The sequence below is a fragment of the Anolis sagrei genome, chromosome 2 (assembly GCF_037176765.1).
Source record: "Anolis sagrei isolate rAnoSag1 chromosome 2, rAnoSag1.mat, whole genome shotgun sequence".
NCBI classification, from domain to species: Eukaryota; Metazoa; Chordata; class Lepidosauria; order Squamata; family Dactyloidae; genus Anolis; species Anolis sagrei.
This window is the reverse complement of record NC_090022.1, coordinates 265,867,628-265,890,211: the sequence shown is the minus strand read 5'-3', so window position 1 is coordinate 265,890,211 and position 22,584 is coordinate 265,867,628. Positions and strand designations below refer to the sequence as shown.

The following is a 22,584-nucleotide window of genomic DNA, read 5'->3' as shown; positions in this document are numbered from 1 at the left end:
ATAATACCATCCAGAACATTAGATTGCCATAACAAACCAGAAAAGCCGAGAAAGTGGTCATTCCTCAGCTATAAAAATCCTTACCTCCACAGGTCCACAAACTATATCCAGGTCTAGTAATCATAAATTATTTGTACTGTACTAGCCAAGGAAAATATTGATGAAAGAGCTGGGTAGCTTTAGGTTTCAACTCAGCAAATGCATTATTCCATGAAAGAAAAGAGAGGGGTAAGGCATCATACCCTTACAGATGGCATTTGAAACTAAAGAGCAGACTTCCTTAGAAAAATGTACCCCAGGTTTTCCTTGATTTATCTATGTTAATGAAACATCCCTGCCTCTGCCTTTGCTTTCTAGCCTCACATAATCTTTTTGCAACTGGGCTCATTGAAATCACATATATAGATTGCTCTGCTAATACATACCAGTCACATGTTCACTTATACATATACAGTAGAAATTCCTTTTTACCAATAGAAGAAACCAGGCAGAAGATAACAAGATGAAGCATTCTATTTCTTGCTTTTCAATTCAAGATTTAAAAGGATGGGTTCAGCTCAATAACTTACTTTTCCTAAGCAATTCTCAAAGCATACTCTTTTACCATCATAGTCAAGAACAGAAAGGCATTTTGAAGTCACTAATGATAAATGATATGCCACTCTATCCAACCTTGCTTGAACAAAGAGCTGTTGCAGAAGATTGCAATCTTGAGGGGAAAGCAGTCTGTGTTGAGCAGGAAGAGAACTCTTTCACCTCAGGTTGTTTTTCTGCACATAATTTATCTGCCTCACACATAGTTATGAGAAACAAGTTATTATAGATAATATGCTACTTAGACTTAAATAAAAGTATTATTTTAGCATCTCTTGGATTCCTTCTATTTGAGTCATCTGAAGGGATTTAACATCAAATAGGAAAGCAGCCTGGCAATATTATAGAATCATAGAATCAAAGAGTTGGAAGAGACCTCATGGGCCATCCAGTCCAACCCCCTGCCAAGAAGCAGGAACATCGCATTCAAATAACCCCTGACAGATGGCCATCCAGCCTCTGTTTAAAAGCTTCCAAAGAAGGAGCCTCCACCACACTCTGGGGCAGAGAGTTCCACTGCTGAACGGCTCTCACAGTCAGGAAGTTCTTCCTAATGTTCAGATGGAATCTCCTCTCTTGTAATTTGAAGCCATTGTTCCGCGTCCTAGTCTCCAGGGAAGCAGAAAACAAGCTTGCTCCCTCCTCCCTGTGGCTTCCTCTCACATATTTATACATGGCTATCATATCTCCTCTCAGCCTTCTCTTCTTCAGGCTAAACATGCCCAGCTCCTTAAGCCACTCCTCATAGGGCTTGTTCTCCAGACCTTTTATCATTTTAGTCGCTCTCCTCTGGACACGTTCCAGCTTGTCAATATCTCTCTTCAATTGTGGGGCCCAGAATTGGACACAATATTCCAGGTGTGGTCTAACCAAAGCGGAATAGAGGGATAGCATTACTTCCTTAGATCTAGACACTATGCTCCTATTGATGCAGGCCAAAATCCCATTGGCTTTTTTTGCTGCCACATCACATTGTTGGCTCATGTTTAACTTGTTGTCCACAAGGACTCCAAGATCTTTTTCACACGTACTGCTCTCGAGCCAGGCATTGTCCCCCATTCTGTATCTTTGCATTTCGTTTTTCCTGCCAAAGTGGAGTATCTTGCATTTGTCACTGTTGAACTTCATTTTGTTAGTTTTGGCCCATCTCTCTAATCTGTCAAGATCGTTTTGAATCCTGCTCCTGTCCTCTGGAGTATTGGCTATCCCTCCCAATTTGGTGTCGTCTGCAAACTTGATGATCCTGCCTTCTAACCCTTCATCTAAGTCATTAATAAAGATGTTGAACAGGACCGGGCCCAGGACGGAACCCTGCAGCACTCCGCTCGTCACTTCTTTCCAGGATGAAGAGGAAGCATTGGTGAGCACCAATGCTCAAAGTAACATCATTGTAGACCTTATTATCACCTAAAGATGCATAGATTTTTAATTATATTCTCCTAGAAAATCACATAGTAAAATGAAACACCACAAAGCTAGAAAAATACACATATCACTGTTGCCTTTCCAAAAAAAAGTATCTGCATTTGAAGGCTAGCAGAAAAAAAAATGTTTTGTTCTTGCTACTAGCATCATCTTTGGTTGGTTAACAAGATCTTAGACATCAGTTATGGAAATTCTTGTAAACATATCAGTGTTCTTTATATGACTTACTACTTTGTACATGAAACTGCTTGCCAAAATTATGTTTAAATTAAATGCAGTTTCTAAAATAGTCACTGGTACATTCTGTGTGAACCTACAGTTTAAAACATTTAGAAATGAAACATGAATAACACACCATGCAAACCAGTGGTTCTCAACCTGTGGGTCCCCAAACGTTTTGGCCTTCAACTCCCAGAAATCCTAGCAAAAGGTAAACTGGCTGGGATTTCTGGGAGTTGTAGGCCAAAACACCTAGGGACCTACAGGTTGAGAACCACTGATGTAAACATTTCAAATATATTTCTTTCTGTCCCACCTCTTCCCCAGTTTTGATCTGAATAGAGTTCTAACGTTTGTACTGCTTATTGCTCTTGTTATTTATTTTAAACTAATCTAACTTTATGTACAGGCAGTCCCCAAATTACAAATAAGATGGGTTCTATATGTTTGTTCTTACATTAAATTTGTTTGTAAGTCAGAACAGGTACATTTTATAAGTTTAACTCCAGTCTATATATATGCATGCATGCTTTGGATAGCATAGGGAAGGGTTTTGCTGTCTGTACCTCTGTTCAAAATATTTCACCGCACTTCCTGTATTTGTGATAATTGGATTTTGAAAAATGTGGCTTGTTGTGGAAACAAGGACTGGTAAGAAAGCTTCGGTGAAGACATCTTTTCCCCATGGTAACTCTTTCATGGTAACCATTTCCCTTCCTAGGGTTAGATTTCCCTCACTTCCTGTTCTTCTGTCCTCTCACCACTGTTCTTAATTATGAGTCGTTTGTAAGCTGGATTTTTATAATGCAGGGATTGCCTGTACATGCAAACCCTTTATTGATACCACAAACAACTTTGCACTAGCCAAACCCATTTATGAGTTGTTTGCATGTCGGATGTTTGTAACTCAGGGACTGCCTGTGTTGCTTTAATTAAACTAGTTTTTGTGTAAGCCACTAAACATACATCACAGAATTCAGATGAGTAAGTTCCAAATTCTATACTAATAATCTATTTTAATACTGGGAGGATTTCAAATAAGCTTCAACCCCCTCTGTTCTCTCCATTATGGTGGATAGTTTGGGACTTCTTTTCTATGGATAAACCAAACTATTCCTTTAACAACTTGATCCATTCTTTGGAGAATTAAAAAGAAGTACTGACCCCCTCTACTCTCTCCAATGGCCTTTTGCAATGCTGGGCGGTTAAATGGCAACAGCAGTGGCCACAGACAGCTGGCCCAGAGCAGTGCTGGTGCTTTCATTTTTCCATGGGATGGATAAGAGTAACTTTATGTGTAACTTTATGATGCGCTCCAAAGTTTTACTGTCAACTTATCTACATGTCATATTTAAAAGCATAATTTTGGCCCCCAAACTCTGATCTTGACTTATAAATAAGGTCAACTTAAACATAAGAATATATGGTAGGAATGATCCAGCTATGGACATGGTCAATTCTATGCCCTATTCATGCCGTTACATGTACACAGCTCTCTCCTTACATGTGGGAGTCTGGTAGCAGGCAACTCTACATTTAGGTTAATTTTGAATGTATATTGCTAGTTTGTTACCTTTATTTGCTGTCTCCTGAGCATTGCAAGCTCCCTCATGTCTCTGAAAGGTTGCAGCAAGTACTGATAGAGTTCTGTGGTGGCTTCAGCAAGACTACTATATGCTTCATCTTCCAATTGATACAATTCAAGCAGTTCTACCATGCTTTCTGTATTCTTGTGCTTTTCAAGGAGCTGTATAAAATGAAGGAAAATAACATAAATTAATAAAACTTCTCTGTTATTAACAAAGACATATGAAGTGATGAATATCTGCAGTTGGTAACAGTCACTCCCATATCCTGATGAATAGTACTGACGTCATTTAATTTTACTCTCTATTTTGATTTAAATTATGAAACTTTAAAAAACCCCAATAAAACATTTAATCCTCAACCTTCTATATAGATATGAAATGCAAGGTGTAAATGTATTACTGAAAGTCTTACTTGTAAAATTGATCTCTTGTCATCTAGAAAAGGTGCATTTTTCTATATTATGCCCCATTTTAATTATTGCTTTAAAATAAGAAAGAAAAGTGCTTCAGAACTCTTTCAAACCTGATAAAAAATATCTAATATCATCTGTTCTATGCTCCTTGCTTGCCTGCTTTTCTGCCTAGCAAGCAAAAACCTTATTTCAAAAGGTTTATAAAAGTTGACTAAAGCAGGCTTGTAATAGTATGCAGTCCTATTGATTTTCCTCTTGTTTTTAATGGATTCTGAGCAATTTTAATTCTACACATTGTGCAAGTATTGAAGAAGAAAGAGCTAAAGCTGTTTTAAATATTTCTGACTGAAATACTGTTGGTTACACATCCATGCAAATAACAATCTGGACTTTGTGGGGCAGTCTGTTGACAAAATCATTTTGCCCACAGCACTTTTTACTGGCTCCTAAAACCGTGCCTAGGAGAACCAGGTAACTTGGAGACACAGCACTCTTCTCTCTCTCCTTTTCTCATTGAGTACTGTATCAATGGCTTAAAAAAATTTGTAGCATTTTTCTTCTATTCAAGAGCACATATTTGTTAATAATATCTAAAGAAGCAACTATATTTATATACAGAGTGGTTACATGAAACAAGTAAAGAAAAAGCAATAAATAGCAGTGTCTATTCACAAGACGTAGCTGCCCGTGAAAAATGGAATGAGTATATGTCTTAACAAAGACTCATATCTACAAACATGTACAAATAAATTGACACAGTACAGCTACGTGGGGTTGCCTTTGAAGACTGTTTGAAAACTTCAACTAGTCCAGCGGGCGGCAGCCAGATTGCTCACTGGAGCATCATACAGGGAGTATACCACCCCCCTGTTACGTCAACTCCACTGGCTGCCAGTCCATTTCCGAGCACAATTGAAAGTGCTGGTCTTGGCCTATAAAGCCCTATACGACTCTGGCCCAGCGTACTTATCCGAACGTATCTCCCTCTACTTTCCGCCTCATAGTCTAAGATCCACTGGGGAGGCCTTGCTCTCGGTCCCACCAGCTTCGCAAACACAGCTGGTGGGGACAAGGGACAGGGTCTTCTCAGTGGTGACTCCCCAGCTGTGGAATTTGCTCCCCAGCAAAATTAGATCGGCGTCCTCTCTCCTTTCTTTCAGGAAAAAAACTGAAGATGTGGTTGTGGAACCAGGCTTTTGGCTAGTGGACATAACAGCACCTGAACATGGAATTGGACCATAGGACTGTTATGATGAAAATGGCTTTACGATTGTATAACTAATGTTTGTTTTAGTCTATTGTATTGTATGATTTTATTTTGCTATTATAATTGTAATTACTGTGACATTGAATTGTGCCATTGTTAGCTCCTCTGAGTCCCCCTGCGGGGGTGAGAAGAGTGGGGTAGAAATATTGTAAATAAATAATAAATAAATAAGGTGCACCAAGCATCACAGAATACTGAATGGGTGATATAGGCTGTGCGACTGAGCCTCTCTTTCCCAGTAATAGCCTGACACACTGCACTGAATGTAGGAAATGTGGCAAGAAGAAGGTAGAGAAGAGGGCTCTGCTGAATCACAGTCTTCGATTTTTTAAAATTTTCTTATCTAAAATAATAATAAAATTGAAAGCTATGTTACCATTCAATGGCTTTATGGAAACATGGAACATTTCTAAATGTGAGCTATTTAAATATCAAGTATATTCAAAGCCTTGCTCAAACAGCAGACAACTTCTGTGTTCATCTGTGCTTTTCTTATCTTTCAATAGAAAAATCCAAGCAGTGCTGAATAAAGCAAATCAAGTGTTAAGATCTTGTACAGGAAACACATGGTTGATCTGTTTAACTGTCTATATCAAAGAAAACAAACTCTTAACTTCATATAGTTCAAAAATGTATACTATTTTATCTTCCTATCCAACAAATGCAGTTATGTGGAAAATCTTGGAGACTATAATTTCAGGAAAACTAACTGTTTGAGAAAGCATAGATACTAGCAGAGGACACCAACAGAATGCCAGCTTATGTCCATTGCAACAGAAACAAGAGGTACTCTAAAGACTAACACTTGTATTAATCAAATCAGCTTTTGTGGATCACAATCCATTTCTCTAGAAACACAGAGTATTATCCAGAATATGAGATATACAAAATTGTATATACACAAAATATAAATCTGGGAATGGGATTATAGAGAATGAGATCAGAGGGAAAGCAAATGCAGTAAGCACAGAAAGTGACAATTATATTAGCAGCAGCACTGGCTATACAGGCAGTCTCCAAGTTAGGAACAAGATAAGTTCTACAGATTTGTTCTTAAGTTGAATTTGTTTGTAAGTCAGAACCAGTACATTTTATAAGGGTATCTCCAGTCAAATTTATCTATGTTTGGATAGTATAGGGAGTTTACCAGTCCTGTGGAGTTTGTTTTGCTGTCAGAAGATTTCACTGCACTTTCTGTCTCTGTGATAACTGATTTGAAGAAATTGGCTTGTTGTCGAAATGAAGGATTGGTGAGAAAGCTTCAGTGGAGACACCTTTTCCCCATGGTTATTCTTTCTGGAGTGAACTTCCCTTCCTAGGATTAAATTTCTCTCACTTCCTGTTGTCTAACCCCCGTTCTTAACTATGAGTCATTTGTAAGTTGGATGTTTATAATGCAGAGATTGCCTGTACATGCAAGCCCTTGATATCGCAAACATCTTTGCACTAGCCAAACCAATGTAACATATATGAACCAACAGTGCCACAGCACTGTACAAATAGCCATCAGCAAAGCTTTCTTTGCTTGCCTTCCATAAGCTCTAGACTAGACATTAGTATAGCACAATATATGTGGATAACTTCTAAATGCACATTTGATGTGTTTCATATATGTTCTGTGTTTGGTATTTGACAGAAGATTGTACCCACCTATCTATGTTATGTGCCCTACTGTAGATAAATAATTCTTTGAGACTGGGAAACTATCTATATGCAAATAAAGATCTGCCACCAAAAGTGCTTGAGATGGCAGTTTAGGACTTAGCATATGAAAGCTTACACTATAAACTTTCTTCTCTCAGTTAGGCCATGTCATTGCAGTCTACTTAGAATTCCTTCATTAAAAGCAAAATGTTAGAGCACTAAGGCTTCAAATGGAAAATAAAACTTTAGGGTTCATCTATGCTGTAGAATGAACCCACTTTAACTGCCATGGCTCAATGTTATGGAGTCACAAGGGCTGGAGTTTTACAAGATCTTGAGCCTTTTCTGTCAGAAAACGCTGATGCCTCACCAAACTGCAAATTCCAGGACTGCACAGCATTGAGCTATGACAATTAAATTACAGACGGCATCCTTCAAATAGGAGCTTCGGGTGCCCCTGAAGAAACTTCCCCTTTTGCTTTGGTTCAGCATTAAGATTACTGTGTTACATGGATCAAATGTGCATCCTAATTTTGGCAAGGTGATTTAGGCAAAAAAGCTGAGCATTAGATTTGAGTCAATACAGTAATATGAGACTTTGGTGTATTTGTATATTTATTTTGAGTCCATTCTTCATGAAAAGAGTGAAAGGGAGAGCAACTCCTGCTTTCCATTTATCTTCTCAACAACTAAGTAAAGCAGTTTAGACAAATAGTGACTGAAACAAATCAGAAAACTGTGTAGCTGAGTGGAAACTGTGTATTCTGAATAGAATAGAATAGAATAACTTTATTGTCATTGTACATGGTACAATTAAATTAAATGCTTTTCCCAGCACACATTACAAAACAACAAACCCATCCCTCCACATTCCCACCTTACTGCACAGTCCCCAATGCCAAATCAATGTGAACTGGTGTCCCCCACATATGATCAATACTCTACTATATATTACCAGGTCTTGAAGAAAGCTGCTCCATGTTGGATTAATAGAAAATAAAACAATTAGAAATAGATGTGCTCCAAGTGTTTCAATAAAACACACTAGAAGAGATATGCTAAAGATAGCAACCTCTCAAAGATAAATTATCATTCTGATTTCTTATCTGCTGTATTGTGATCTAGACTCCGGTTTTATTCTGTTCTTGTGAAGAAAACGTAGACCTGCTTGGTCATGGAAACCCACTGGATAGCCTTGGGCAGGTCACACACTCTTAATCACAGAAAACTTTGTAATACAGTTATCATAAATTGGAAACAACTTGAAGGCGCACAGCTACAACAGACCACTCTATGAGGCTAAACTTTTTCACTTCAAGCCTCGTAATGCCTACTATACCAATAACCACAAAGATTGCCGAAATAAATTCCAGAACTATATTCCTGGTTATTTGTTAAGACATCTGAAAGTGGTTTTTGAATCACTGACTTGCAAAACAATATACAGAGAATTCACAGATTTGTGAATTTATCATTCTCCTCCAACTACTTGGGGTGAGGGGCTGGTATGAAACAAGCTACAACCAAGCAACAATCAACCTCAATGCAATCAAAAGAGCAACAGATGTTTGATACATGCAAAGAGGAGACCATTGATGCTCCTTGCCATGTTATTCTTCTGCAGGAATGCTGCCTTCAACTTCTTCCCCTAATTATATAACATGTCTATAACATGTGCACTTCCTTAGCATATGCAACAATACATACATGCATCCTTGGGGAATTCTTATAAAAAGGAGGGGAAAGATATGGCAAGAACTTTAAGACTAATTGAAAAATCTCATGCAAAAGTAAAAACCAGTTAATCTTAAGAATCCTGCCATAGTTATTTTTCCCCTCCTACTTCTTTGCTTCTTTTTATGCTGACAGAGAAAACACCGCTACTTATTTGAAAATTAACATATCAAAAAACACCATAATTGTCAATATGATAGCTTACATGACAACACAATTAAATATTGCAGGTGTAATGTGGTTAGGTTTCTCCCAAACTGGTGTGATATATTTTGATGCACCTAATCTTGCAAATAATCTTTTTGGATTTTTTTAAATGTTATTGTTGGAATTTCAATAGAAATGGCCCTTTTGTACATGAAGACATGCAGCTGAGAGAAATGATAACCCACCCACACTAAGGGCACATTTTCCTAGAAGGAGTGGAAATAAGGAATAATTTGAAAAGGATGTAGCAATTGGAGGGCCACAGGTTCCTATCCTATCCTACACAAATACATTATTTCTAGACTGAAATGATAAGTTCCAATCCACAAGATAATGGAACATTCACCCCCCACACATACACACACCAAAGAAAAGAGGATTCCATTATGGCCAGTGGCGGTATAATAAGGGTATTACACTGCCATACACACCTTGTGCCTGGATCAAGGTGGGTATGTTAGCAAGTTTGATGACGGCATGAGAAAAAAATCCTGGTAACCATAATGAGAATTATGGGAAGCTATTTTTTAAAAATAGCTATGTGTAGCCAGTAAAAAGGAGACTTAAAGAATATAATTATGTTCTATAAATAACAAGCATTACGCACACTGTATAGGAAGAAAACTGTTTAGATTTAAAAGATGCTAAATAGAAAAACTATAGCTTTCATCAGTCATTAATAATTTTAGACTATGTGAGGAAATCTTTGTCTTTTGACCAGCTCCAAGAAATGTAATGAGAAAGAAGACTGTCAATTATTTCAAGACAAAAAGAATATTTTGTAGAAAAATCATAAGCTGTGAGTGGTTGAATCACTGGATATGGAGAGCCAACTGTATATTTAAGCCAGTGGTTCCCAACCTTTTTTTGACCAGGGACCACTTTGACCAGGGACCACTTTGACCAGGGACCACTCTCCAACATTAGTACAAAAACAGTTACAAATTAGTTTTTGGTCAACTTTAGATTCGGTTTAGGGTGCTGATACAGAAAATTGCACTGGATAGACCACACCAGCTCTAGCTTCTGATACATGATAAGTGACAAGGAAGGAATGGCTGGCAGCGTGAAACAAGCAGAAATAAAATAAATAAAATAAAATAGATAAATAAAGAGGAAGGAGGCTCGCAGACCAGATTGGCCCCCACGGTAAGAACCACTGATTTAAACAAACAAAAAGTCCTGGCACAATTATGTCTGCCTGATTTACACTACTTTTCTGTAATCTTTTTACTTTTGTAATCCATAATACAAACTATGTATACTGCTGAGACTGAATCTAAATGAACAAACCAATATTTGATGCCACTACCCTCTGGAACTGAGAACAGCTATAATAAGCTAATCTTTATTTTTTCAAATATCTGAGATGGGCACAAGTTATACAAGGACACCTCAAGACCTAGAAAAAATCCTGTTTCGGTCTACTTGGGTTTTATATTCCCCTTAACTTAACCAAGCATGATTCATGAATTGTGAGTGCAATGATTAATCTTCAGTGAAAGCACTGACCCTTTAATAAAGTGTGTTAATAAAGAAATACAATCATTACTGTCTAAAGTCAAATCACTATTCCTTCTTTCACTTTTACACAATTAACAAAGCTTAAAATTATATTGCTACAGTTCTTGTTCAAGCATTTCAAAGATCCAAGGTGGAGTCAACTATGTGATTACTGGCTCCAAAAGCTGAAATGAAGACAAGGCGTCTCCTGGAATAGCTTCCTCCTGCTTGAGTTTTAATAATAAAACCTGCTCAAGCAGATAGACCAGAATTTCACACCTTAGATGTGACAAGCCAGTCAGACTAGTGTGTGCCATGGCTTCAAACACCGAAAGAGGACAAACATTTCCTGGTAACAAATCTATTTATTAAAATGTCCAAATTAAGCAAGAGGAGAAAGGAAGCCGAATCATCTTAAGTTAGAGGAAATATCTAATCAGGTCTTATTTACTTAGAGAAAAACGTAAGACCAAAGTCCTTAAACACATATCAGTTTGAGATGTCTGACACTGCAAACTTACAAGCTTTCTGCATTTGAATGTTTAATATAGCATCAGAAGCATTAAGAATTTTATTATATTTTGTGATTAACATGCTAGTGAATTACAGATCTAAAGTTATGTTAGCAGTGGGGAAAACATCTTCAGACTAAATTTCAAAGCAATATCATGAAATCACATGAATAGGAAATCAATGCATATATAACACTAAATTGCCAATTAATGGAAGTGGGGTCACAAAAGTTATATTTATCCAAAATAGTACAGCACATAACAATGGTAACAAGCAACTGCACTCAGAAAGGATATTGGAACATATAAAGAGTGATTAAAGTCCTAAAATACCATTTAATTCAGTATGCACACATTTTGTACACCTGCATACAAGGCTAACAATCACTATAACAAGAGCACAGAAGAGTCAAAAGAAAAGTTTTAAGCTTTTTAAAACCAACTACCGGGATTTAAATTGTATGTGGATCAGATTGAAAGATACTAACATATCATTGTTAGCTTTACAACATATTTAATACTTTATAACTATTAATGCATGTGCATAACTATCAAATCTGAGCTTTCGTAATTTGGCATACCATCCATGAGTTATTAAGAATATTGAAATTACTACCAGTCTGACACAATCACAAACCCTGGTTTTGCATAATAAATATCAGGCTAGACTCACTCACCCATTCCTTTCCAGCCTTGTGGACAATCTTTGGTGCCCTTCATTGTTCACTATTTCATTCAACACTATTAGGACTGCCCCCGAGCCAGATCATCTGGCCCAGTATTATCTACAATAGCAGCTGCTCTCCAGGGTTTTAGATAGAAATCCTATCCATCCTACTTCCCAAGATCCTTTATTTGGTGACACCAGAGATTAATGCAGGGACCTTCTACTGTCTATATGTAAAGCACAAGCTCTTTTGTTGAACTGTAGCATAGTCCCGTTAATGTCAGTATTGCTTGTTTGCTTGTTACCCTGAGAACTCCAGGTTCCATGATACTGCCTTTCCTAAAATAAATATTTTTTTCAGTTGTTTTCATTTGTCATATATCTTGTTGCTCTTCGTAACAGCTGTATAATTTGCTTAGAGAAAGAGTCTGTACTCTCCTCACTATAAGGGAAAAATTAATGTACATACATAGTGCCTTTTAAATGGCAATTCTTTTCAAAGATGAACATAAATAAAGGCCAAGATCCCCTATTATTAGACATAACTATGACAACAGATCTCCATCACTATAGCTATGTTCTCACTGCCACCCACCAAAAAAACCTCTGCCTTTTCAACCAAACAGTACCTCAGGTAAAGTATTTTCCAAGAAGTTTCAGATCAGGGTGCTGTGAAATTATGTGTGCAGGGTTGTCGAGATGGAAAGTGCATTGAGAAGTGATGGAGGGACCATTTGGGGGCCTGTGACAACTGCTTCTCTTAATGCAGACCTCATTTCCCAGTGCTTCCATCCGCAGTGTCCAGAAATCCAAGGCTACTTATAACAATTTGAAACAAAGTTCAGCTAAAATCTTAGTCTGCAAATGTTTAAAATAATTAAACAATTCTATTAAACAAAGCACATGGTTAAAATAATTTAAATTATTTCTTAAACATAATTTAAAATATAATAGCATAGTAACCACACTGAAAACACCCTTCTGCTGCATAATTTGAGAAGAAAAGGCCTTCCTAAATAAAAAGGTCTTTGCCTGCCTGTGGAAGGGTGTGTCACATGATGGGATCAACTACTGAGAAATAAATAGTTATATTTCTGTTTTAAATGTGCTTTAAACCAGTGGCCATGGAAACCACTGAATAAGTTATGTGCTGTTCAATTAGAATTGTTAATTTGGATTTTTTTCTTAATATGAATCAATATAGAGTTCCTTATACAACTATCAAGGAATTGTAGGAAGAACTTTTTTCTTGTATTTTGTTCTTAATGTCTTCCATCTCTATATATACAGCTAAACTACACTATCTGAATCAACACTTGTATCAACATAACTTGCATATCAAAACCAAATACCATAGATCTAATGCTGCCAATAGTAAAGCAATGGGGTTTCTCTGCGTGAAATATTATTATTATTAACTTTATTTGTACCCCGCTAGCATCTCCCGGAGGACTCGATGCGGAAATATCTTGTTTAGGAGTCACTGCTGTTAACTAGCCATCAGTATAACCAATTCAATCAACTGCCAAACACCTTAATTCAAATTCTATGGTAGCTTGTTTGTCTATTACCCAGTATGTTAGACTCCTTAAGAGATAACTTGAGCCATGAGGAGTGGCAGGTAAGAAATAAAATGTACTAGTAGTAATAGTAGTAGTTATGCACCAGGAATGTCAGGAATATTCAACTCTACTAATACACTGAAACGCAATTAAAATAAAATACAACATATATAATTGTTATTTTTAACAAACAAACAGAAGGAATGAGGAATGAACTGCCAAAGAGCAGCATCCACAGAAAAATAAACAACCCTGAAGGAAGAGATAAAGTATACATAATGATTAAAAGAGCTTTCACTTAATGGTCAAGATAAAGCTTCCTCTTAGTATCAATTATACTGTCTATGTTTCCATTTCATAGTTTGCACTTATTTGAGAACATTTTAGAACTATAGTATTTCAACATAGCAGCATTTGCCAAAGCAGATGTTTCATGCAAGTTTATATGGGTCAGAGTATTATTTAAGAAATCATTTAAATATTTAAGTTTAAAAGAGCTAATCAAAATTATTCTGATAACAATTTTACTCTGGAGTCTAGTGCATTGTCAGCAGTATTACAGATGTTTAGAAAAATTACACAAAGAATTCCAATTCAGTTCTAAACACAACAAATATCAAATCTCACAAAATTCAAATAGATTATACATTGAGCAACTAAGCAAGATATGAGAAATATCAACACCAAAAAACAATGAAATTAAAACCTCCCTGCTCACCTCATTTCAAGAAATTGAATCTGTAGCAAAATCTGCAAGTTACAAATAATTTTAATGAAAGAATTAGTGTTGCATTCATTTCTGTGCTACTAAAAGACTTCTGATGTCAACTTTTAGGTTCTTTTTTAAGAGCTCTAGTAGGGCTTTTAAATATGCCATTGCTACAACTGAACATCTCAACCTTCATGTTTAGCTACCTTCAAATGTAGATGGCAAAAGTAATGTGAAAGAAAATATATATGCAACACATGAGCTTAGTAGGCTTGCATTTCAGGAAGAGAATCAAGTCCCCATCCTGAAGTGTGGAAAACCACTACATCAGGATTACACATTAATATTATATGCCTGTCATCTGTTGTTTCATTATCATGGAATAACTTAGGTAAGTGAGATATGAGCTTCTTGTTTCAGAGAAAGCCACTATCAAACATGTAAGAGACAAGAGAAACCTGAGAACCACAGAGAACAAAGCAAGCTACCTAAATTATCTCCTTTCTTCAATATGAAGCACCTTTTAATTAAGGACAGGTCAGTTCACATACCATATACCCACAGCAGTACTAACATCATATAATTTTTAACAACTTGGTTTACCAAAGATGGAATGAGACGACTGCACTGCAGTTAAACACAATATCCTGCTAACTGGGTCATATCTACATAACAGGTTACCTCATTTCATTTAGGAAGGTTCTTTCTTAAGGTATTTTACTGCCCATTTACTTTTATTTTTCTTAGCATCTCACCTACTCATAAATATGCAACACATTTTCTCATAAGGGAAGATGGAAGCAAAAAATCCCTAGTTTCAGAGTCAAGGGCTCCCTTTCATAACTGGCACTCCTCAAATAACAGAATATTGGGGAGAGAAGTTTGTAAACTCTGGCAATCCACTAATAACCAAGAGCCTGAGAGAAATGAGGAAGCCTCTATGGAAAACCCATACCCCAAAATTATAATGGGAAGCAAAACCTGTATTATGTGTTAGGCCATCTGGGGACCCCAGGTTGAGAACCACTGTGTTAGGGTATGGTGACGCTAAGTGAGTCGGTTGGAAGTGGGTGTGTACTGGATTATGTTAAACGAAGGAAAGAAAGTCTGGCATTAATCAGCTTGAATCCTGTTTTCTGGTTTGAAATCAGAAACTGCAATTTATTAAAATATTGTATATTATGCACGACATAATAACTTGCAGTTACTCAGGTCGCTCCTGACACGACAATAATAATAATAATAATAATAATAATAATAATAATAATAATACTACAGTTGAACTGTCTTGGTAATCTTCTAAAACAGACTCTAACCAGCATCATTAAGCCTGATTCAATGGATGGGTCACACTTCCTACTGTTTAATGTTTAAGCAAATTAGTCCATGCCAAGGTTACATGAAGGCTAAGACCCAAATTCAAGGAGGGATTTTAAATGAGGCCGTGGGACGTGGTAATAGACAAGCTTCCAAGGCTATGGGGCCAGTCTGGAAAAGGGACTTATCACAAAAATGTGATTTATGTATTTCTCACAATGAAGCTTTTTTGTTTATCATCTAAGACTACAAACATGTCTCTTTTGAAGCTGTCAGTACCACATTTAAGGCATCTAGAAAATCAAGCACCTGGGATTTTCCTAACTCCTTCTTTTATCATCTCACAGATAGACCTTTTAAAAATAATTCAAAACAAGTGGGTGAAGCCAAGTATTTGCTCATAGCATAAGAATGTATTTGTGACAAAACTGTTGTGCAACTGTGCGCATCTGCACTGGTACATGATCCTAATACCATAAAGAAGATACAAAATGGGTTCATCTGCTTCCTTCAAGGTTTTAATACTGTGGATTTTTTTCCTTCCAGATGAGAAGGCTCTCCCGCATATTTATAGATCAAAACATTTGGAGGGCCAAAAATCCTTCACCCCAATGCTTGAGAGCCTAGAGAAGACATGAAGGAGAAAAGAAGAGAACCACTTGTGAAAGCCAGGTTCAAGAGTAGGATTTTGATTTTGTATATACCATAGACTGGACCAGGGTACAATTCTATATAGTAAGTTTGTTCAAATCAATACAATGTGAAACAAAACAAAACAGGTTCTTACTATGGCACTGCTTTTTTCAGGTCAACTATTGATTGGAGTTCACCACCCTCAATTTTATAGACATCTATCTACATATATACATAGTCACAGCTCTTTTTTAATTACTTCAATAATGTCTATCCTTCCCTCCTTTAAAAAATTGTCCAAATTGGCTCTCATGAAACATTTTTCACCAATGCCTTTGGCTAGTAAATGAAGATGATCTCCATCAGAGTTTTGGAACAACAATCTGGTGTCCTCCAGGTATTCTGGATTACAGCCCCACCATTAGTGACATACTGCCTAGGACTGATGGTAACAGCAATCCAACATGCAAAAAGGCTGCTGGTGAACACTTAATAGCCATAAAGTACTAATGCAATCACTGGTATTTATCCCTTCTCTATGTATGAAAAAAATATTTCCTTCTAAAAATACAACACTCTACTCTGAAGTATTTATACACAAAGAAAACAAAAACAAACCTCATGCCTAGATCATCTGAATAAAACTTTGATTCTGTTTCAAACTAACAATACTTCTGCATTTACTTCACACCATTCACTAGTTAATGTTCTCATTAACCTCAGAAAAGGCTTCAACCTAAATGAAGGGAAATACCTAGAGCAGAAGTTCAGTACCTATTGCAAATGAGTGCTTGTGACAATCACATACCCACTCAGCATTTTTCATCTACAATCAACCAGAAGCAAAAGAATGCATTTAATGGTAAATGGCTGTTGGCCTGAATCTTTCTTCTCATGTTAACATCAGGTATAAACACTTCAGCTTTGACTAACTTTATGACTGCTTCTTACCATGAGGAACAGTGTCCAACAGCAAACGTAGCAAATAAATTGAGTGCAAGATAAAGACTAAAATGCTCTATGGTTATTAAAGTAAACTCACTGAATTAATTCTTCGATGGTGAGTCTACACATACATAAATTCCTCTGATTCAATGGGGCCCCTCTAGTTGAGAGCAAAACAGAACTGCTCTGATTCTGAGAACTAATACCAAAAGGTGCAGCTACTACTGCAAAAGTATCAGTGAGGGCTAGTTCTGGAAATATACAATGCAGTGGCTTGCTGTGAGTTTTCTGAGCTGTATGGCCATGTTCCAGAAGCATTCTCTCCTAACGTTTCGCCTGCACCTATGACAGACATCCTCAGAGGATGTGAGGTCTGTTGAACAAAATCTGGCTACCAATATTAAAAAACCTCTAAAATCATGATAGCAAATAAAGAACAATACTTAGGAAACATGAGAATTCCAGTCAGAAAACAATCAGGGCCAGATAACACCTCCCAGGCAATAAGCAGCCAGTCCTTGTATCTGCAAGGCCATTCAATGCCAATCAAGGTGGTCAATTGCTACATTAACACTTGTATCAAACAGACACGAGTTCTTTCTCCCACCCTGGGCTTTCTACAGATATATAAACCCCTCTTGCTTCATTTTCAACAGACCTCATAACCTCTGAGGATGCCTGCCATAGATGAATGCAAAACATCTGGAGATCGTGCTTCTAGAAATGGCCATACAGGCCAGAAAACTCACAGCAACCTAATGATTCCCGCCATGAAAGACTTTGAAAACACATAGATACAATTCAGTTTGACACTACTTGAACTGCCACTGCTCAAAGCTATGAAATCAAAGGAGTTATAGTTTTACTAGGCCTTCAGCCTTCTCTGCCAAAGAGTGCTGGTGTGCTTCCCCAAAGCACAACTCCCTGGAGCCTAAGTCCCAGAGAATGAAGCGGGACTTATTATTATTATTATTATTATTATTATTATTATTATTACTAGACTCAGTTAACTGGAACTTAAGTAACCAGAACTCTCAAGCAGTCAGAAAAAAACTTTAAATTTTAAAAACTTTAAATTTTAAAAGCTGGTTTTATAATACTGTGTTACACTAAACCATATTAAGCAGATAAACGGAAACAACATTTAGACATTTAAAACATGGAATTAAAATATTAATATGAATATAAACATTAAAATCACATAATCCAAGGCCTTTCTAAATGTCCATCCTTGTCTTTACTTTCTCTCTGAGGACCATGCGGGAGGGTGCTGATCTAATTTCGTTAGGGAGTTCCACAGATGAGGGGCCACCACTGAGAAGGCTCTGTCTCTTGTCCCCACAACCTCTGAGGATGCCTGCCATAGATGTGGGTGAAACGTCTGGAGAGAATGCTTCCGGAACATGGCCCAGAAAACTCACAGCAACCCATATCTCTCTCTATATATATAAGTATGGCTGAAGTTACAATTAAAAATGTACCTGCTCCAATTTACATGGAAATTCAACTTAAGAACAAATCTACAGAACCTAACTTCGAAACTTGGCTATATTAATAATAATTTTATTAATTAGCCCTTAGGTCATATCACAATACCAAACAAAAACAAGGCTTGATAAGATTTGATTGCACTCTATGTTGTAAGTTAAAATAAGACATAACAATACAGTAAATATATATTATAAAACTGAATATATACATATTACCTTATCACCCTTACGATTTACCCTGATAAGCCCCACATATGTGGTTCTCAAACGTATTATTTTACTTAAATACAGAGATGTTTTATATGTTAACACATAAAATATATTGTTCTGATGTGAGATTCCCAATACATTGTCCGTTTGATGTATGGACCATGGTAAAAGTCACTCACCTTCTGATACAATTTACAACCAAATAATTTGTTTGCTATATCCTCAATTTCAGGTGCTCCACAGATACAAATCCGCTCATTATAAGGGATGATGTTAAATCTCCCATATCTGACCATTGTATCAAGCTGACCAAATCTAGCTCGAGTGAACACGTCCCTAAAATGTTTTGGTATTTGCATTTTTAGATAGTTGGCAATTTCAAAGGTGCATTTATATTGACTCAGCCATTTTAGGTTGGCAACCTTACTGAGGGTGGCTATATCTTTTTGTGCTTATGTGTCCAAAATTATTTGTGTAGCACTCTTACATTTATTTATAGTATTTATGTATATCCTGCTTCCCTCTGTCGATCAAGCCCTAAAATGACTTGGCATGGGCAAAGTTGGATCTTCCTCCAGGTGTTTTGGATGTCAACTCCCACCATTCCTAACAGCCTCAGGCCCCTTCCTTTTCCCCCTCAGCCGCTTAAGTGGCTGAGGGGGGGGGGGAGGAAAGGGCCTGAGGCTGTTAGGAATGGTGGGAGTTGAAGTCCAAAACACCTGGAAGGAAAGCCCTAAAACGATGTGGCATGGGCCAAGTTGGACCTTCCTCCAGGTGTTTTGGTCATCAACTCCCACCATTCCTAACAGCCTCAGGCCCCTTCTTTTTCCCCCTCAGCCGCTGTTAGGACAGGCCTGAGGCTATTGGGAATGGTGGGAGTTGAAGTCCAAAACACCTGGAAGGAAAGCCCTAAAATGATTTGGCATGGGCAAAGTTGGACCTTCCTCCAGATGTTTTGGTCATCAACTCCCACTATTCCTAACAGCTTCAGGCCCCTTCCTTTCCCCCCGCAGCTGCTGTTAGGCAAGGGCCTGAGGCTGTTAGGAATGGTGGGAGTTGAAGTCCAAAACACCTGGAACTTGGAAGGTCCCTAAAACTTAGGAAAGCCCTAAAATGATTTGGAATGGGTGTTTTGGTCATCAACTCCCACCATTCCTAACAGCTTCAGGCCCCTTCCATCACACCGCAATGAGTCGCCCTTAAAGGGCTGAGAATTGCAGTATATAAGCGCAGTAAATAAATAAATAATAAATAAATTTCCCCCTCAGCTGCTGTTAGGACAGGGCCTGAGGCTGTTAGGAATGGTGGGAATTGAAGTCCAAAACACCTGGAAGGAAAGCCCTAAAATAATTTGGCATGGGCAACGTTGGACCTTCCTCCAGGTGTTTTGGTCATCAACTCGCCCTATTCCTAACAGCTTCAGGCCCCTTCCTTTCCCCCCTCAGCCGCTGTTAGGAAAGGGCCTGAGGCTGTTAGGAATGGTGGGAGTTGAAGTCCTGGCCCAACTTTGCTTCCAAGTGCGTAGCAATGTGATGTTTACCTCCTGGATGCGCTTGCGGGCCCGGGCCAGCACCTCCTCGTAGCCCTTCTGCCGCAGCTCGCTCAGGCTCTGGTAGTACTCCTCGGGGTCGTCGGTCTCGGCGAAGAGCACCTGGGAGAGGATCTTCCACCCGCAGGTGTCGAGCCCGTGGCCCAGGTAGACCTGCAGCTGGGCGCAGAGGGCGTCCATCTCGGCCTGGCTCAGCTCGGGCGCCCCGAAGAGCACGGCCCACATCCCGGAGGGCTCCTCGGGCAGCGCGGGCAGGCAGGGCTCCAGCTCGGAGCAGACCGAGCACAGCTGCTGGTGCGCGGCCCGCAGGTCCTGGAAGGAGAACAGCCCGGCCCAGCTGCACTCCTCTCCGGGCGAAGAAGGAGAAGGAGAAGCAGCGTCCTGGCCCAGCTCCAGCACTTCCATCTCGCCCAGCGGGGACTCCGGAGGCGGCCTGCGGGATGGGATGCTCCTGGCCCGGGGCGCCTCGGCTCCGCGCCCCCCGGGGCTGCCTTGGGCCCGCGCGGGGGAGGCCGGGGTGCTCCTGCGGGCCGCCTTGGCCGACTCCCGGGACCCGCTGCGCTGCCGCTGCGCCGTCCGGTTGTGGCAGGTGATGGCGAAGCGGCCCTCGACCTCGTTCCAGGCCACGATGAAGGCGAACTTGTGCCGCTCGCGCTCCTGGAAGGCCTGCGGGCGCACCGCCACCCAGTCCGCCTCCAGCGTCTCCTCCAAGGCGAAGGAGCTCATGGCGGCGGAAGGAGCGGGCCCTCCTTCCCCTCACAGCAGCAGCGGCAGCGGCGGGAGGAGGCCGCCCTCGGCCATTTCAGCCGCCGGGAAGGAGGAGGAGGAGGAGGAGGGAAACCGCGCACAGTCAGCCAAGTCAGTCAGGAACACAAAGGGGGAAAAGCAAAGGCCTGAGGAGTCAGTCAGGAAGGAAAAGAGGGACAAGCTGAGGCCTGGAGCCTGAAAAGTCAGTCAGAAAAGAAGGAAAACAAGGGGGAAAGCACAGGCCTCGAGCCTGAGGAGTCAGTCAGTCTATTCAGTCAGTCAGGAAGGAAGAGAAGGGGGAAAAGCACAGGCCTCAAGCCTGACAGTCAGGAAGGAAGGAAGGAAGGAAGGAAAAGAAGGGAAGGGGAAAAAGCACAGGCCCGAAGCCTGTCAGGAAGGAAGGAAGAGAAAGGGGGGAAAGCACAGGCCCGAAGCCTGACAGTCAGTCAGTCAGGAAGGAAGGAAAAGAAGGGAAGGGGAAAAAGCACAGGCCCGAAGCCTGTCAGGAAGGAAGGAAGGAAGGAAGGAAGGAAGAGAAAGGGGGGAAAGCACAGGCCCGAAGCCTGACAGTCAGGAAGGAAGGAAGGAAAAGGGAAGGGGGAAAAGCACAGGCCGGAAGCCTGTCAGTCAGTCAGGAAGGAAGAGAAGGGGGAAAAGCACAGGCCTGAAGTCTGAGAAGTCAGTCAGGAAAACATGGGGGAAAACACAGGCCCGAAGCCTGAGAAGCCCGTCAGTCTATTCAGTCAGGAAGGTAGAGAAGGGAGAAAAGCAGAGGCCTGAGAAGCCAGTCAGTCCTTTCAGTCAAAAAGGAAGAGAAGAGGGAAAAGCGCAGGCCCGATGCCTGAGAAGCCAGTCTGTCAGTCAGAGGAGCAGCAGCAAGGTTTTCTCTTTCTCCTCCTGCTTCTTTCTTTTCTCCTCAGCAACGTCTCCTCTGTTCCCTCCTACTTCTCCTCACTCCGCTCGTCCGTCCTTGTTGTCAAGGATGGACGGATGGATGGCCAGAGGTGGAGGGATGGCGCCGTCCTCCTCCTCGTCCTCTTTCTCCTGCTCCGCCGTCGCCTCCCGGCCTGCTTTGTTCGCTTGCGCGGGGCTCCCTCCTCGGCTCGGCCCGGCCGCCTTCCGAAGCGGAGGCAGCTCTCGGCGGGTCACGTGGAGGCCGCGGATTTGTTGACAGGCCGCCGCCGCGGCGATGCTGATGATGATGCCGATGATGAGGAGGCGATGAGGCAAGTGGCGCCGCCGCCGCCGCCCCGCCTCCAGGACGCCTTTCTCTCTCTCTCTCTCTCTCCCTGAGTGTGTGTGTGTTGCTGAGGCCCCAACAGGAGGAGGAGGAGGCCTTCCCTCTCGGGCTCCTCTGGCGCAGGCCCAGGCTCCTCCTCCTCCTCCACTTCTCCAGGCCCGGGGCTGTGAGGGAGATGGAGAAGAAGGGAAAAGCAAGGCGCCCTTCCCGCTCCTCCTGTTTCTCCGACCGGCTCGCCTTCTTTCTCCAGATCCACAAGGTCTTCAGCCTTCTCTGCCAAAGAGAGCTCACCAAACTACAACTCCCACAATCTCATAGCAACCACTTTTCATGGGAGCACACTATATGAATTGTACACCCTCAGTCCAAGAATTTGCAAGAGGTGAGTGGAGGAGACCCAGGGTGACT

The 22,584-nt window shown here is 40.1% G+C and overlaps 1 protein-coding gene across 1 annotated transcript in view; it reads right to left on the bottom strand.

Moving 5' to 3' along the window:
* The window catches only part of JMY (junction mediating and regulatory protein, p53 cofactor), a 51,508-nt gene extending 29,200 nt beyond the window's left edge, over positions 1-22,308 (bottom strand). The window contains exons 1-2 of the mRNA XM_060761613.2: positions 20,181-22,308; positions 3,812-3,985 (exon numbers count right to left, since the gene is read on the bottom strand). Of these exons, the coding sequence (XP_060617596.2) occupies positions 3,812-3,985; positions 20,181-20,915 (909 nt within the window). The 5' untranslated portion in view covers positions 20,916-22,308. The remainder of the gene's footprint in view (positions 1-3,811; positions 3,986-20,180) is intronic.
* Positions 22,309-22,584: the final 276 nt, after the last annotated feature.